The 17988-nt window shown below is 37.9% G+C and overlaps 1 protein-coding gene across 2 annotated transcripts; it reads right to left on the minus strand.

Moving 5' to 3' along the window:
• Window positions 1-246: 246 nt before the first annotated feature.
• Window positions 247-17728, minus strand: SPESP1 (sperm equatorial segment protein 1). Of its 2 annotated transcripts, none has more exons than XM_033189599.1 (2): window positions 17462-17728; window positions 247-1327 (listed from the first exon to the last, which is right to left on the minus strand). In XM_033189599.1, the coding sequence occupies exons 1-2, from the start codon at window positions 17523-17525 to the stop codon at window positions 471-473; spliced, it is 921 nt and encodes a 306-aa protein (XP_033045490.1). In that variant the 5' UTR covers window positions 17526-17728; the 3' UTR covers window positions 247-470. The 2 variants fall into 2 exon arrangements, with proteins under 2 accessions (XP_033045490.1, XP_033045489.1); XM_033189598.1 differs by having other exon boundaries at window positions 247-1465; window positions 17462-17725.
• Between the last annotated feature and the right edge of the window lie 260 nt (window positions 17729-17988).

Consider the following 17988-nt stretch of genomic DNA (forward strand, 5'->3'; position numbering starts at 1 on the left):
AAAAAAAAAAAAAGTAAAAAAGAAAACTCAGATTATCTGAAAGAATAATAAAGACCATATGCCCCAAAATTTTACACTTTACGTATATATAATTATTTTATTTAAAACTAGCTATAGAGAGAGCACGCACACAGTCTCTTAACTCATAAAATGTATGAATTTAACTAATATATTCCAGCAAAACCAAAGCTTAAACATTGTAAAGATCTTCACAACATTTAAAATTAATGAGAAAAAACTACAAACTCCTGAACCAAAATTTTATTTTAAATTAGGTTTTTAGTTCATATGAAAATTGTTCATAACACATGACACATAAAGATGTTGGCACATTTGAACTACAATAGAAAATATTTTTATACAACTTTTGAAATTACGAATATGCTTATTTCTCCTGTGAAAAAATGCAGTTTGCTTAAATCAACTTTGTCATGGAATATCAAGTAGGTTTAAAATTTTTATATTATTGTTTAATAAACTTTTAATAAGGTTGTGACTCTCCTTGATCTACACATATTTTTTAATGTATTGAATACTGTAGCAGCTTCTTCTCTCATCTCTGGTGGAACATATTTAATATCTAAATATTCATAGAGTTTAGATCTAGAATTACACAGCATGTTAATAACAGTTTCAATATCATCAATTTTATTACTTCTTTGCCCTGGTGACAATAACTGGGACTTATACATTGTTTTTAATTTATGTTCTGCTGCTGCTGCTAGAGCAAGGCTTCGTTTTAGGTGATCTTTAGAGGCTTCAATATCTTCTCTATATGCTGGGTTGCTGGTGTCACTAAGAAGTGCCTGTTGCACTTGTGAATTAATATCTAAAATTTTTTTCAAAATGTCATCATGATTCCAACTCTCTGGGTGCTTTCCAAATGTTAGTTCTTCGGATTTTTCTATTGCAGTTTCACCTGAGAGCTGAGGAACATCTTCTGATTCTGTAGAGATCTCAATGCCAGTGCTCCTATCTGAGGTAGTGACAGGTGACTTGTATGAGGTGACATATGGACTTGTAGATGATTCAGTAACAACTGGCAACATTCTTGGTGCCTCAGTTTGTCTTGCAGTTGGCTCCGGCTCTGGCTCTGGCTCTTCCTTTTCAATATAAGGTTCTTCTGCATGTAAAACAATGGAAACATTGTTTGGTTTGATCGACCAGAATGGGGTACTTTCCGTGTGTTTTTTCTTTCCTATTTCCGGTGTGAAGTCTCCTGTAGGGAAAGTTGTAGTTTCTTCACTGATAGGATTGGTTAAAACATCATTCTCAGTTGATGTGTCTCCATGTGTAATTAGCTCCTTAAATTTTGATCCCTTCGATGCTATAGAATAAACATGTTTTGGAGAGTTAGATTTTTTCTCACGACCTGGCTCCCTAGGGGGAACGCTTAGTACTAGGTTCTCTAAAACTTGTATATAATGATTCAAGTTTTGTTCTTCATCAGGTGACACAGTTATGCCTTAAGGGAAAAAAAATCAAACAAATAATAAGTAACATTTATTATTATATATAACACATTGACAAAATCTACTGACCAAAATTTATTTCATATGCTATCACTTAAAAATTGAAATAAAGAACCAATATGCAAAGCACCTTTGACGCAGAGTCACCTTTCACTTAAATAAACAAAATTATTTCTTCAGGTTCTTATTAAAATAGGTGAGCAAGATTAGTGCAAAAGTTGCATATTAACACCATTCTCTCTATATTTTTGCTTGTATTCTCCCATATAACTTAGGATTTTTGCTTTTATTCTCCCATATAACTTATGATTCAACAGGCAACTTATTAAACCAAAAATCTTGATTATGTCCTCTAACACAGTGGTATGCTGGAGTAGGCTTATACTGGTTCACTAGAGCCCATTGCTAAATTTTTATGAATTTTGTGAGCCAGATGTTAAACACAGACATTATTTAAAAATTAACTTAGCCGGGCGTGGTGGCTCACGCTTGTAATCCCAGCACTTTGGGAGGCCGAGGCGGGTGGATCATGAGGTCAAGAGATTGAGACCATCTTGGCCAACATAGTGAAACCCTGTCTCTACTAAAAAATACAAAAAAATCATCTGGGCGTGGTGGCACGTGCCTGTAGTCCCAGCTACTGGGAGGCTGAGGCAGAAGAATCACTTGAAACTGGTAGGCGGAAGTTGCAGTGAGCCGAGATCGCATCACTGCAGTCCAGCCTGGGAAACAAGAGCGAAACTCTGTCTCAAAAAAAAAATAAAATAAAATAAAATAAAACTTATCTACATTACAATCAAATAAATTATATTAAAAGCAAAGGCAATAAATATCCCAAACTCATCACTTTCTAATTATTTTACTATTTTCTATGCTCGTGGTTATTTACATCTAGTGTATCTGTATGATGAAAATGCAATATTTTCATCAAAGATTTTCATTCAAAGATCTAACTATAGTCTGTGACTCATATCCACTCAACTCCTTTATTAAGTAACGTTTTATTGGCACCCAGTGAGTCTTGCCCATTTGTTTATGTATTATCTACAGGTGCTTTTGCCTGCAACACTAGAGTAATTGTAAGAGACCACATAACCTGCAAAGCTGGAAATACTGTATGACTCTTTACAGAAAAAGTTTGTCAATTCCTGGTCTAAATCATCAACATTTCACTCTTAACAACAAAATGGTAGTTCTACTTCATGAACAGCTGGCGGCACCCTACTTCTCCTTACCCGCCCCTGGATCAAAAATATATATATATTCTTAACTAAAGTCTACTCAGGAAATATTTCCTGTCTTTTATTTTAAGTATCAAATTGTTTTAGTTGACTTAAAAAGGAAAAAATACAGAAAAGACAAAAAAAGCCCAAGGGTACTGTTGGGGCGTCTATCTAATGTGGAGGGTCTTTTTTTGAGGGGTCTCCTAAAATAAAATATTTTAATAAGCAAAAAAAAACAAAGGTAGTTCTATTTATACTCCTATTTTGCAGCATCTGAGCAGTAAAGCCTCTCATTTCCAACGTGGAGAACAGAAAAGAAAATAAGATATTAAGATATTCTGGAATTCTGTTCAACTACTCCTGAATCATGGAGTCTTTTTATTTTAAGCATCAAATTGTTTTAGTTGATTTAAAAAAAAAATACAGAAAAGATAAAAAAAAAAAAAAACCAAGAGCATTGTTGGGGCATCTTTTTTTGGAGGGTCCTTTTTTGGGGGGTCTCTTAAAATAAAATATTTTGATAAGCCAAAAAAGGTAGTTCTATTTATACTCCTATTTTGCAGCATCTGAGCAGTAAAGCCTCTCATTTCCAACGTGGAGAATAGAAAAGATAGTAAGATATTAAGATATTCTGGAATTCTGTTCAACTACTCCTGAATCAGGTTATTTTAATTTTAAGTGCTGTGATTTTTCACTATGTGCAATTTTAAGGTTTGCCATTTTCAAGTATACAAATTGATTTAATTCAGGGAAGTAAATCACTTTTTACTAAACACTAATGCATTACTCCTACCTGAACCATCCCCCTGCAGGTTGAATAAAGTAATAAACTTTCTGTTCAGGAGGCACTTTTATTTAGCTTTTTGGTAAGTACAAAATACTCAAAAACTGCCTTGTATTTACATGTTTCTCCTCTCTTCTTTATTCTGTTACAACTTAGAAAGACCAGATAGACGTTTAATCAAAATTGAAGGCATATTTCTAAATTTTAAAAAATTCTTAATGAGAACAGTTTAGTAAGCCAATGTGGTTAGTGGAAAGATACCACACGTCTAGAGGTCTTGACTCTAAAAGTAAATTCTGCATTTTATGTAATGCTTAGAAAAGCCTTGTATACTCCTAAGATCCATGTGATGATGACAAGTGAAAAAGAAAGTATAGAACATAGAGTTCGATGCTGTCCTTATAATACTTTTTAAAAATCACTCACATAGCATCATATATTTTGTCTGTGAACTGCAGATTTTTTTTAATGGACTGGAATGATAATATACTACACTCATATGGGCAGTTGCATCTGAGGAGAGGTAGTGGGACTCAATTTGGTCAGTAGAGGAGACTTTAGACTTTAACTATAATGTTTTACTCCCTAAACACACACACACACATACACACACACACACACACACACACCAATCATTTAATATAGTAAACCATTATAAGTCACATTTATTTTTTTAAGTTTCAGGTATTTTTTCTTCTTTATTTTTTAATGGCAAACAAAAATTGTATACAAATCACATTTTTAAAAGGAAAATAACTTATTTATGTAAACTCATATTTATAAAATGCATTGTCCCGAATCAGAGTCTTCATGAAGGAAAATATTGGGTAAAATGAATATGCCTTGTGCAGTGAAAATAAAATATTTGATCCTGGTCCTGGCTCTACCAATTTATAGCAGCATTACCTTAGGTCATTATTTAACTTATCTGGATATTCACTTAACTATAAAGCTAAGATACTACACTTGCCTTTTTATCTCACAGAACCAAATAAATTAGATATTTTAAAACACTTTCAAAGCTACAGAGCACTCATAAGATACTATTCTTTATAAAGGTAACTGCTTACATTTCTCATTTTAAATATAAATTTCCCTTAACATTATATAGAAAAACATGTTCCGTAAAAGGAACATTAAAATATACTTTGTATCTTATTTAGTGGGAAACAGTAAAAGCTTTTCCGCTAAAGACAGGAACAAGATAAGAATACCTAATATCTTCATTTCTATTAATATTTAACATCATGTTGGCAATACTAGTCAATGCAATTAGACAAGTGAAAATAATTGGAGACATGAGAATTGGAAAGAAAGAGGTAAAACTGTTTATATACAGATGATAGGATTATAAATACAGACAACACAAAAGAATCCATTGAAAAGCTACTACGATTAGTAAGAGAATTTCATAAATAGCAAGTCATAAAAATCAATATACCAAAATGAATATATAAATATAAACTGCTTAGAAGATATGAGAAATAAAATGTTGCTTACATAACAGAAAAATGAAACAAAATATTGGCTGTGTGCATTGATTCACACCTGTAATCCCAGCACTTTGAGAGGCCGAGGCAGGTGGATGGCTTGAGCCCAGGGGTTCGAGACCAGCCTGGAAAACATGGTAAAACCCCAACTCTATAAAAGTACAAGAATTAGCTGGGCATGGTGGCACACGCCTGTAGTCCCAGCTAGTGAGAAGGCTGAGGTGAAAGGATTGCTTGAGCCTAGGGAGGCTGAGGCTGCAGTGAGCCATGATCTTTCCACTACACTCCAGCCTGGGATTTTATATATATATATATAATCATAAAATATTAAAAACATGCCAAAATAATTATGAAGAGTTATAGTAGGCTAAATAATGAATATTCAAAGATATCACCCTAGAACCTGTAAATATTACCTTAAGAAAGAAGGGTCTTTGCAGATGTGGTTAAATTAAGTTTCTTGACATGGGGCAATTATTCTGGATTACCTGGGTGGACTCTAAATCGAATCACAAATGTTCTCATAAGAGAGAGACACAGAGAGATTTGACACACACCCAGAAGAGGAAGAGGTAATGTGGAGGAAGAGGCAGAGATTAGACTGATGTGGCCACAAGTCAAGGAATGTAGGCAGCCACCAGAAACTAGAAGAAGCAAGGAGCATATTTTTTCATTGAGCTTCCAGAGGGAGCATGGCCCAGACTATACCTTGGTTTTGGCTCAGGGAAATGGATTCCAGACTTCTGGCCTCTAGAACTGTGAGAATAAATTTTTGCTGTTTTAAACCATCAAGTTTGTGGTAATTTGTTATAGGAGCTACAGCAAACTAATACAGGAATATAATAAAATCTTTTGAAAGACATAAATATCAACAAATAGAAAGCTATACCATGTTCTCAGATGAGAAGATTCAACATCGTAAAGATGCTTAGATGTCATATCCTCTCTTTTAATTTATACATTTAATATGTTTCCAAAAATGTCATTAATTTTTTTCTGGAGTTAGAAAAATTTATTATAAAGTTTATTTGGAAAAACAAATAAGAACAGCCAGGAAAACAAAGCCTAGCCCTATCAGATATTAAAATCAAATATTTAAACATATTGTAAAGCCTCTATTATGAAAAATAGCATAGCATTGGCCATGAACAGATGAATGGAGCAGAACAGAAAATATAGAAATAGACCCAAATGAATATGGAAAAGTAGCTCAAAAGGAAGAAAGGTTTCAATTTATAAATGATTCCAGCTAATAATTAAAGAAGTCATTTATAATTAAAATATGATAATTTTGCAATAATTTTCTATGACTATGTATATCTAAAAAGGTACAAAATCAGACATTATGTGTTTCCTGATGGAAGAACACAACACCACCTATAAAGTAGTCTTGCAAAAAAAACCCAAAAAAGTCAAATCTGAATCCAGTAGGTCTCCCTAGATATAACTAACAATATACAGAAAATATATAGGACAATAAGGGAGATATTAAACTACACCATGGGGGTGTAATCAGCAAAACCTAGACTGTGAGAAACTAAAGGATGTGTGACCTAGTTTCTTCAACAATTAAATTGCAAGGGAAAAAACAGAGACAGAGGAAGAACTATAGATTAAAAGAGAATTAACAGGTATATCAATAAGTTACATGTATAAATCTTACTTGAACTCCGATTCATCAAACTGGAAAAAGAGAAAGACAATCAGAAAACACTAACCAGATATTTGATAATATTAAGGAATTATTTTTATAAGTAAAAAATTACATTGTTTTGTGTTTTGTAAAGTCCTTATATTTCAGTGCTTTAGTATATGCCGATAAAATTATATGATGTCTAGAATTTGCTTCTACATAATCCAAGCCCAAGAAATTGGGGAGGGTGTCCAGGGAAGTGAGAAGAAAAGGAATGTGGGCAGAGCTATCAATGAAATAGGATTGATCATGAATTAATAATAACTAAAGCTAGAAATCACCACTAAAGAACTTACCCATGTAACCAAAAACCACCTGTTCCCCAAAAACTATTGAAGTGCTAACAATAGTAATAACTGAAGCTATTACAAATATGTGGAGATTATGTAATTCTTTGTACTTGTGTACGTATTTAAATGTTTCCATAATAAAATGTTTTTTAAAATCTGAAAAATATTTTAATTGTAAGAAACTATAATAAGCAAATCTAAAATGTACAACCAACAAAAGTTTCAACACTTTTAAAAAGACATTGCCATTAGATTACAGTCTGCTAAACACTTGCTTTTCAAACCATTTAGCTTGCCTCTTCTCAAAGTAGTAAATAAGATACCCAGGTGGATATTAGGTGAGTTAGAGTGCAAAAGGACAGGAAAAGGAGATACTACTAGCTGATTTCTTAACAAACTGAAATATTTATTATCCCCTTCTATTGTTACTCAGGCAACACCCAAAAGCATGTTCTTGGCTGCCTAGCAACAGAGTGCCCTACCTCCTATCTCAATTTTCCTCTGTTCTTCATGTACCCTTGGCTCCATACTTTTCTACTGTTAAATCCATCCTCTCTCCACACACCTTCTACCTCCTGCTTTTGTCCCCTAAAACATCTCCCTATTTCATGTTGACCTTGTCAGATCTACTAATCAGGTCTGCTCTTGCAAATCAATTTGATCTTTATAAAAATGTTTGCAGTCAAGGTAGTAAGATAGTGGAGCCTCAACTGTCCCTACAGATGGCCGTGGCCACTGTGAAAACCTGTTTTTCTCCATTCTTCAGGAGGTACTAGAAAGCTGAACAAAATTCAAATTCTTACAAAGAACAGACAATCCTGCTAGAAGTTGTGTTATTATACTTGGAGATTCATAGTCTACACTGGTATACTTTATAATATCCCATCTAGTTTTACTAGTAAGTGAGTCAAGCAAACATGGCAATGTCCTAGAACATGGCTCTGGCTCAGGTAAGAATCTCCAGCTTGGGAAACCATGATGCTGCTCTCCAGTGCCTCTTATAAGCAGGATGGCTAACTGCTAAGCAGGCTTGAGATTTTGCTGGAATCTCATACATGGGGCCTGAAGGTGAGCCTGAGGTTGCCTGCACTTCTCTTCTTGAAATAGTACAGGAAGACCTGTCACACAACAGACATGATAAGAAGGTAAACAAAATGGGCCGGGCGGGGTGGCTCAAGCCTATAATCCCAGCACTTTGGGAGGCCGAGACGGGCGGATCACGAGGTCAGGAGATCGAGACCATCCTGGCTAGCATGGTGAAACCCCGTCTCTACTAAAAATACAAAAACTAGCCGGGCGAGGTGGCGGGCGCCTGTAGTCCCAGCTACTTGGGAGGCTGAGGCAGGAGAATGGCGTAAACCCGGGAGGTGGAGCTTGCAGTGAGCTGAGATCCGGCCACTGCACTCCAGTCCGGGCGACAAAGCGAGACTCCGCCTCAAAAAAAAAAAAAAAAAAAGGTAAACAAAATGGTACTAAATAACTGTAGGAACAAAAGTGGTAGGAAATCCAAAGGGGAAATGGAAGATAATGACTTAAAAGATCCAAATAGCAGGCCGGGCACGGTGGCTCACGCCTGTAATCCCAGCACTTTGGGGAGGCCGAGACGGGTGAATCACGAGGTCAGGAGATTGAGACCATCCTGGCTAACACAGTGAAACCCCGTCTCTACCAAAAATACAAAAAATTAGCTGGGTGCGGTGGCGGGCGCCTGTAGTCTCAGCTACATGGAAGGCTGAGGCAGGAGAATGGCGTGAACCCGGGAGGCAGAGCTTGCAGTGAGCCGAGATCGTGCCACTGCGCTCCAGCCTGGGCGACAGAGCGAGACTCTGTATCAAAAAAAAAAAAAAAAGATCCTAATAGCTTCCCTTCCACTGATTGAATGATCACTATGTACCAGGCACTATACCCAGAACTTTGAATGTGAGAAGTACTTTGTCAAAGAAGAAAAGGAAGATACTTAGAAAGGATAAGCAATTTGCTTAAGATTATATTCAACTTATAAGTAAGGATGGGATTTGAACACAGGTTACCTTACTTCAGAGCAGGTGCTTGTAACAACTACACAATGTTGTCATAAAGAAATGATACAAGGATGCTGGCAAAGCTGTATTAGTATTGTGATAAAATTATTCTGCAGGGATACTACTATGTTTTAAAATACATGTGAACATTAAATAAAATCAAATAAATAAATACAATATCCGAAATTGTGCTGTCAACTGGACCAAAATATTTTAAACTACATGTAAATATTAAAATTATATTAACTTAAATATGACCAAATTTTGTTCTATCATCAAATGGACCAAAACGCATTCCTTTCACATATTAAGATGTATCTAGTAATACTGAAAATAATCCACAGTGTTTTCTTACTACAAAGTATGAGTAACTGACAGTCAATGACTTACAAAAAAGTAAATCCAGTTCACACAGAAATAAAAGGCAAGTTAATTACTTTTGAGTTTATTATGAGGAAAATAATAAAATCATAATTTAAAATGAGCAATGAAATATAAAACTTCAGGCTAGGCTTGGTAGCCCACGCCTGTAATCTCAGCACTTTGGGAGATGGGAGTGGGTGGGTCACCTGAGGTCAGGAGTTCAAGACCAGCCTGGCCAACATGGTGAAACCCTGTCTCTACTAAAAATACAAAAATTAACTGGGCATGGTGACACGCGCCTGTAGTCCCAGCTGCTCTCGAGGCTGAGACAGGAGAATCGCTTGAACCCAGGAGGTGGAGGTTGCAGTAAGCCAAGGTTGCACCATTGCACTCCAGCCTGGGGGACAAGGATGAAACTCTGTTTCAAAAAAATAAAATAAAATAATAGGTAAATAAATAAAAATTTAAAACTTCATTCAGTAACAATACATGTGAAATATATTTCCTTTTCATAGAATGATCAATTAAAGGAGGAAGAGAATAACACAAAAGCCAATTTGCATGAAAACTTGCTAAAACTCATTTTTCATAAAAGATATGCAAATTAAAAACAATTTTTGTTTTGCCAGTCAAGTAGGCAAATATTTTTAAATGATAAAACCTAGGATTGGCATGTGTATATGTTACTTCCTTAGTAAAATAAGTTCCATCCTACACAGAGAGGGAACAATAAAACCCATTTCCCATATCCCCTATCCCCCAGCCCCTGGAGAACACACACCATGGCCTGTTGGTGGGTGGGGGTGAGGGGAGGGAACTTTGAGGATGGGCCAGTAGATGCAGCAAACCACCATGGCACACGTATACCTATGTAACAAACTGCACGTTCTGCACATGGATCCTGTTTTGTTTGTTTGTTTGTTTAGAAGAAATAAAGAAAAAAAAAAATAAGTTCCATCCTTACTCCCCTTTTGATTCCTGGATCCTTCTTTAGTCTCTCTCTAGCATACTGATCTTTTGTTTATAGAATTTAGACAGTTCTAACTGTATTTGTTTGTTTAATGTTTGTTAACTGTTAGTAAGCTCTTTGAGAGCTGTGACACATCTGATTTGTTCATTATACACTCTGTTTTACCCAGTGCCTAGAACCATACTAGACAGTTAAAAAGTATTTGTTAAATGAATAACTGAATGAATGAACAGAATGTTGAAAGGCATGTAAATTAATTGCACCTCTAGTAATTTATCTTAAGAAAATAATCACAGGTAAAACATTTCTACAGAAGAAGACAGAGGAAGAAAACTAGACTTCATGTTATGTTTAAAAATAAATCTGCTAGTCTAAAAACTATTGTGTGGGGAGCAGTTTCTGGCTAATTGTCTAATAATTATTAAAGAGAAAATTTTAAATGAGTAATAAGAATGTTCTTTTATTTTAGGCAAAGTAGGCAGTTTTTTATAATAAAAGACACAGCTTACTGCGTCTTTCTAAATTTCTGAGTGTGAAGTTTATATAAAATAACATCATAAAATAAACATCATGGTGAAATAGCTCCAGTTCTCAGGGAACCCCCATACTTCTTGTAACTGCCCCTTACTAAATAGCCTAATATAAGTTTAGATCACAAAACTTAAGTCCTACTGATTACCTTTCATTGAATTTTATCAACCTCAAAAGAAACACCTCATTGACATAATTTTAATATAAGTAAATCACAATCTTAATATTAAAATACCTCCATAATTTACCTTTTATTTATCTTAAAGTATGCAATTCAATCGTTTTCAGTATGTTCACAGAGTGGTGCAATCACCACCACAATCTAAGTTTAAAGCAGTTTTGTCACCCCACAATAAAACCCGTTTCCCATATCCCCTATCCTCCAGGCCCTGGACAACCACTAATCTACTTTCTGTACCTACGCATTTGACTATGCTAGACATTTCATATAAATAGATTCATATGATATGTATCCTTTTGTGAGTGGCTTCTTATGCTTAGCATAATGTCTTCAAGATCATCCATGTTGTAGCTTGTATCAGTACTTCATTCATTTTTATGGCCAAATAGTATTCCATTGTGTAGATACACATACATTTCTCCTTTACCCTTGGCCAGTAACCTTGATATAGCAACTGCTGATTGCACCCAAAATTTAACCAAGAATTATGGATGCTCATTTTGTTAAAGATTTGAATATAACTAGGATTTTTATTACAATGATATAGTGAAAACAGAATAACTTTATTCATAAAAAAACTCACGTATATAAAACTTAAACACATACCCAAGCATCCATCACTTACAGATGGTCCACACACTCTGGCTGAATGTCCATAACTTTGGAGAACAAATTGCTTGTATTTTCTATACATGACATGAAGTGGACTCATAAAGAATAAATTTCCCTTATTCTGCAGCAGTTAGGTACTAAAGTAAGAATTAATAACTGAAAGCTGTCATTATGCAAGAACTACCAGTTAAAACATCCAACACCTTCAAAGTAAAATGAACTTTTTGTTGTTGTTGTTTTGTTTTATTTTGTTTTGTTTTGTTTTGTTTTGAGGCGGAGTCTGGCTCTGTCGCCCGGACTGGAGTGCAGTGGCCAGATCTCAGCTCACTGCAAGCTCCGCCTCCCGGGTTTACGCCATTCTCCTGCCTCAGCCTCCCGAGTAGCTGGGACTACAGGCGCCTGCCACCTCGCCCGGCTAGTTTTTTTTGTATTTTTAGTAGAGACGGGGTTTCACCGTGTTAGCCAGGATGGTCTTGATCTCCTGACCTCGTGATCCGCCCGTCTCGGCCTCCCAAAGTGCTGGGATTACAGGCTTGAGCCACCGCGCCCGGCCTAAAATGAACTTTTATGAAGGTTAAAATTTTAAAACGAACTGAGCTGAAGTACTATATTTCCAACTCAAAGTAGTAATAATTGTGCTTAATTACTGAGGTCTACTCAAGGAATGGTCATAAAAGGAAATATTAAATCTTATTCATCCAGCAATTTTCCTATAATTTATTATGCAAATCTTAATTTTTGCTGACAGGTAAATAAACAAGTAATTATGTTCATATTAATTAAGTGTTCCAGTTAAAGAAATGTAACTTCATGGCTTTGCACTTCCTGGTATTCATGTTCTCGGGTAGTGTCTTCTCACACTGGATATGGGCTTGCCAGATGTGACTTGTCTTGGCCTACAGGACATTAGCAAGTCTGATACAGTATAGGCTTAGTAAGAGCATCCATGTTGGGGTTTATAAATCTCCTTCTCGGAAGCAAGCTGCCATGGTGTAAAGAAACTTGGGCTAGAGTACTGAAAGATGACAACTCATGTAAAGACCCTGGAGGATGAGACGCCATCTTGGATGTTCCTATCCATTTGAATTTCCAGCTGAATGCAGCTGCGTGAGTGACCTCAGCTATACCATGTGAAGCGGAGCTGCCCAGCTGAGTCTAGTGAACCCAAAGAATCATGAAAAATGATAAATTTGGGGGAGCAGTCTTTTACGCCACAATAGACAACCAAAATAGCCTCATTAAATGATGTTACAATTCTAGTGTGGATAAAGAGTTAAAAATCAAGATGCATCCTATGAGTAATGTTATAATTGGAACCAAAACAAACTCATGACTTTAAATCTCTCTCTTCTAGTTCTGTTCACTAAAATGACAAAAATAACAATATTTTCCCACTGCAGTAGTCTAGTATATATCGCAGGCACTTTGGTCTCTCATACCATGTTCTCCATCCCCTTGGAAAGACAGTTAATTCCATTCAGAGTGAGAAAGACACAGAGTGGGAAAGGCACAAAGGGGGCTTGGAACAATCAGTTAACGTCAGAAAACAAGAAGTCTTTAAAAATATACGGGATCCTATCAAAAGAACAAGAGAAGACAGCTTACAGTGGCTCCAAATGGTCGCGGTATGAATATTTGAGCCTCAGAAAAAACTATGCTTAGGTTAAATAAATTGTGTGTTTTTAAAATGCTTCAAATATATAGTGATACTAAAAAAAAAAAAAAGGCCGGGCGCAGTGGCTCATGCCTGTAATCCCAGCACTTTGGGAGGCCCAAGCAGGCGGATCACGAGGTCAGGAGATCGAGATCATGCTGGCTAACACGGTGAAACCCTGTCTCTACTAAAAATACAAAAAATAATTAGCCGGGGGTCGTGGCATGCCCCTGTAGTCCCAGCTACTCAGGAGGCTGAGGCAGGAGAATGGCGTGAACCCAGGAGGCGGAGCTTGCAGTGAACCAAGATCGTGCCACTGCACTCCAGGCTGGGCGACAGAGCGAGACTCCGTCTCAAAAAACAAAAAGAAAATATTTTCTTTTCAAATAACTAGTATTTTATTTGGATATGAAAAAATTGTTGCTTAAGTTTAATTTCACATATATTATCAAGAGATTAAAGTATATCCATTTAAGGGATAATAGGATCAAAAGAACAGAAAGGCAAGACTTTTTTCCCCATAAAACGTCAGTGGACAGGCTAATGAAACTTCACGCTACTCCCCCACAGACTACTCTCTTGACACTTGCCTATTAGATGACATGCTCCTCATTATCTCAAACATTAACAAAGTGTGTCATGACAGTTTATTCACAGGTTTAAGAGACCCTTCTAAATGCTATAGCCTTGGGCACTAAGTGAACTTGCAGCACCAGATCCCAGTGAACTTTACCTTTACAATGTATTTGAAATAAAAGAAATATTCTTTTCCTTTTAATTTATTTCGTAATAGATTCAAACAATTGTTGCTGGTAGATTCTCTTACCGTGTGTGGTTCATTAGGACAAAATTCTTCCTGAAGACAATGACAGAAGCCAAAGACTGACATATTGAGCCTTCTTATAATAACAATGTAGAAATAAGAGCTTTTATAATCCTAGACTAACCCTATTTTTCCTAGTCTATGCCAAGAGATGATCTAAAGGAAATAATTTATTTGGGAGATACCCCAAAATTAATATTTAATTTTATTTATAAATATGCAAATTTTGTGTTAAAATATTAACATATATTAATATTAATACACTTTAATTTTAATTAGTTTGCACTCCCAACCCATGAATATTTGATGACTTAAAATTATAAAAGGCAAATTATATAATTTTAATAGTAGTTATTATTTAAATATGTAACTATTACATTAACATTACTTTGAAAGTTACTGTGCTTTTTTTTTTTTTGAGACAAGGTCTCGCTCTGTCAGCCAGGCTGGAATACAGTGGTGCCATCTCAGCTCACTGCAACCTCTACCTCCTGGGTTCAGGTGATCCTCCCACCTCAGCCTCCTGAATAGCTGGGACTACAGGCGTACCCCACTACATCTGACTAATTTTTGTATTTTTTGTAAAGACAGGGTTTTGCCATGTTGCCCAGGCTGGTCTTAAATTTCTGGGCTCAGGTGATCTGCCTGCCTCAGCCTCCCAAAGTGCTGGGATTACAGGAGTAAGCCACCGCGCCCCACCTGTGCATTTTTTTTAAAGTAAAAAGAATTGTCATTAAGAAGTAAAGTAAGTTGCACAGTGTAAATACATTATAGAGGGAATACATTAAATACTTTCCCATTTAAAAATTGAAAAAAGGGAAGGTATTTAAAACTATAGAAAAATCAGGTACAGGAAACTGAATGTATAAAAATTTATACAGTAAAATGCTGTTTATCCAGCACCATCAGGATGTGTGTGCGCGTATGTAAAGGAGTGCCCACTTCTGTATACCCAAGCTGCATTTACGTCTAACTGAATTTAGATTAAACAAATACTAGCTAAACTTGGATTGGGCCTGTTAGAAAGGTATAGGCAGATACAAGAAGTACTGAGGTTTTCAATAAATGCAATTACTTAATACACCCGTGATGTTTGTGTAATATAACCTCAAAACTGTCTAGTAGTTTAGAAAAAAGTGTTAAAGCTCCACTTTTGATTATAAAAACCTATGTGCCTTATCTTTTGCATCTCGCAAACAATTGTTTGAATAGTGGCCATATAAAAGAATGCATAGCTGATTTACATCAAGCTCAATGATATATTTATTTTGGTATACTTACTTTAAAAGCAAAATTAAAATTAGAGAAAAAGTAGGGAGACACACAGAGAAAGCAGCCATGTACCACTGCCTGCTCTATATATTCCTTAATCCACTTCTGTAGAAGAGAGGTAATTACATATTCCAAGACATCTTCTATGATTACAACCTGTATATAGTTTCCTTGTAACATCTATATATTCAACACAAAATTACTCTTTTTTCTGGGAAGTGCCTTTTCATTTTCTACAACCCTTTTCTTTCTTCCCAAGAAAGATTAGCGAACAGGGGGCAAAGAAAGAGAACAGGCTGGCCAGGCACAGTGGCTCAAGCCTGTAATCCCAGCACTTGGGAGGCCGAGGCGGATGGATCATTTGAGGTCAGGAGCTCAAGAACAGCCTGGACAACACGGTGAAACCCCGTCCCTACTAGAAATACAAAAATTAGCCAGGCGGTAGTGGCGTGTGCCTGTAATCCCAGTTATTCAGGAGGCTGAGGCGAGAGAATCCCTTGAGCCTGGGAGGCAGAGGTTGCGGTGAGCCGAGATTCGGCCACTACACTTTAGTCTGGGCCAGAGAGTGAGACCCTGACTCAGGGAAAAAAAAGGGAGGGAAGTGTGAGGGAGAGGGGAGGAAGGGGGAATGAGGAGAGGGGGAAATTATGGTGTTAGGTAAGAGACTGCACTGAGTTAAGTGGGTGCCCAGGGACTCCTACCCAACCGTCCCAGAGTGTACTGTGTGACAGTGTTAAAGTCACTTCAAGTCTCCATATATGTTAGTCACTTGTGACTTGCTGATCTACAACTACCAAAATACAATAACTGGTGTTAGTAATAATGATCATCAGACACCAAAAGACAGTAGCATCCTCATTATGTTCTGGTCCTTTATGTCAAGGAAGAAAAATGTTACAAAACTTTTTATTAAAAACAGCTACAAATCATAAGTGCTAGTATTTAAAGAGCTAACTTTAGTTACCTAGAACACTTCATCTAGAACTTTTCCCACTACTATTCATAATTTAGATTGTGTTGTATTTTCAGTTTTTAAATTTGATTTTTAACTAGGATCGTTTAGCAATTCTGAAATACAGATTTGCATAATCAGCATGCACGATAGTACTTTTTTCACACCTGTTAAATTGTGTTTATTAAGTGAAACCAAACTGCAACATTACTAAATGCTACAATCAACTACAGTTAGACTAAATGGGCAAGCCTCACCTACCTGACTTAAATACTAAGCGCCTCAAGGTATCCACATGATATTGTTAATATAGTAAAGTCTTATCACCCCTGAATTTGACCTTATTGGTTTTCAGCTTTCGGGGAGGGACAAAAATTGTTCCTTGGCAAGTCTTGTTATAATCCTGCTTAACTAAGGTTTTGAATGCCGTGTGCGCAAGCATGCTCTCTGGGAGCGCATCCTCAGGTGAGTGTCCCAGAGCGCGACCCACAATCTACATGCTCTCCAAGTTTTACCGTACGGGCCAACCTTTTTCTGCACAGGGCCAGATAGTAAAAACTTCAGGCTTTGCAGGCCAGACTGCGTGGCAACCACTTAACCCCGCCCTTCTAACGTGGGAAAGCAGCCATGGGCAATACCTAAAGGAATGAGCGTGGTTGTGTTCCAATAAAACTTTATTCACGAAAAATGAAATGTGTACGTCATGCTTTTCCACACGTCATGAAGGAGTACATTTCATATTTACATTTAAAAATGTAAAAATCATTCCTAGCTGGTCAGCCACTTGGCGACGTGGCCGGCTGGCAGCAGCCACCCGACCCCTGCACGGTCACACCCCCAATGGCTGGGAAGGACCGGGTGGGCAGAGAGGCAGAGGCAGGTGAGGGGATTCCACCCGCGCCCACGGCCCGCAGGCGCCTCCCGTCTCATCTGGGCCCCGCCGCCTGAGTCGCTGCGATCCCTGACCAGGAGAGGAGAGGGACACTCCTCAGCGTCGAGGCCAGGACCCTGGACAGTGGGGGAGGGAGGCATGTGGGACCAGGGAGAAGGGCCAGGCTTCGAGGTCGCGGAGCTCGGGAGGTTCCCCCAGGGTGTCCCCGGTCCGCTGCCTCCTCAGGCCGGTCACTCACTCGGATAAGCCGGCACGGACGAAGACCATAGCAACAACGCAACTAGAAAGACTAAGGACTTCATAGGCGTCGTCCGCAGCACTCTGCCATGCGACCGGAACGTCCTGGAGCCACCAGGCCGGGAACCTCAGGACCGAAAGGGAAGGTGTCAGCGGAGGACCGTTCTGCCTCAGGCTCGGACACCTCGCAACGGTTGTCCCCAGCGCGCAAGCGCAGCGGTGCGGAGAAGGAGAGAGCGAGCGGCCAAGGCCCGCCCCCTCCTGGGGCTGCGTGCAGGGGGCGGGGGACCGCGCGCGCCCCGCCCCTTGCTAGTGCGCATGCTCGTTCCGCCTCCGAAGGTCTGCGCCGGGCGCGGGCGGGGAACGTCTTGACGCCCAGCTGCTGGGTACGCTGTGCTGCCTCGGGACGGGCGGGGCTTGGCCCATCCTGCGCTCTAGGGATACAGCCATGGTTTAAACGCGGTCTCTGCGAGGAAGGAACTGTAAGGGTAGAGGCAGATAACCTGGCAATTATCACAGCATGAAAGG

The sequence above is a fragment of the Trachypithecus francoisi genome, unplaced genomic scaffold (genome assembly GCF_009764315.1).
Source record: "Trachypithecus francoisi isolate TF-2019V2 unplaced genomic scaffold, Tfra_2.0 Lachesis_group3, whole genome shotgun sequence".
Lineage (NCBI taxonomy): Eukaryota > Metazoa > Chordata > Mammalia > Primates > Cercopithecidae > Trachypithecus > Trachypithecus francoisi.

Excerpts from the sequence above, each read along its gene's own strand:
- SPESP1 (XM_033189598.1), bottom strand. The coding sequence starts at position 17,525 with ATGAAGTCCTTAGTCTTTCTAGTTGCGTTGTTGCTATGGTCTTCGTCC. Across the intron at positions 1,466-17,461 it reads GTCCGTGCCGGCTTATCCGA|GCATAACTGTGTCACCTGAT; the intron begins GTGAGTGACCGG and ends TTTTCCCTTAAG.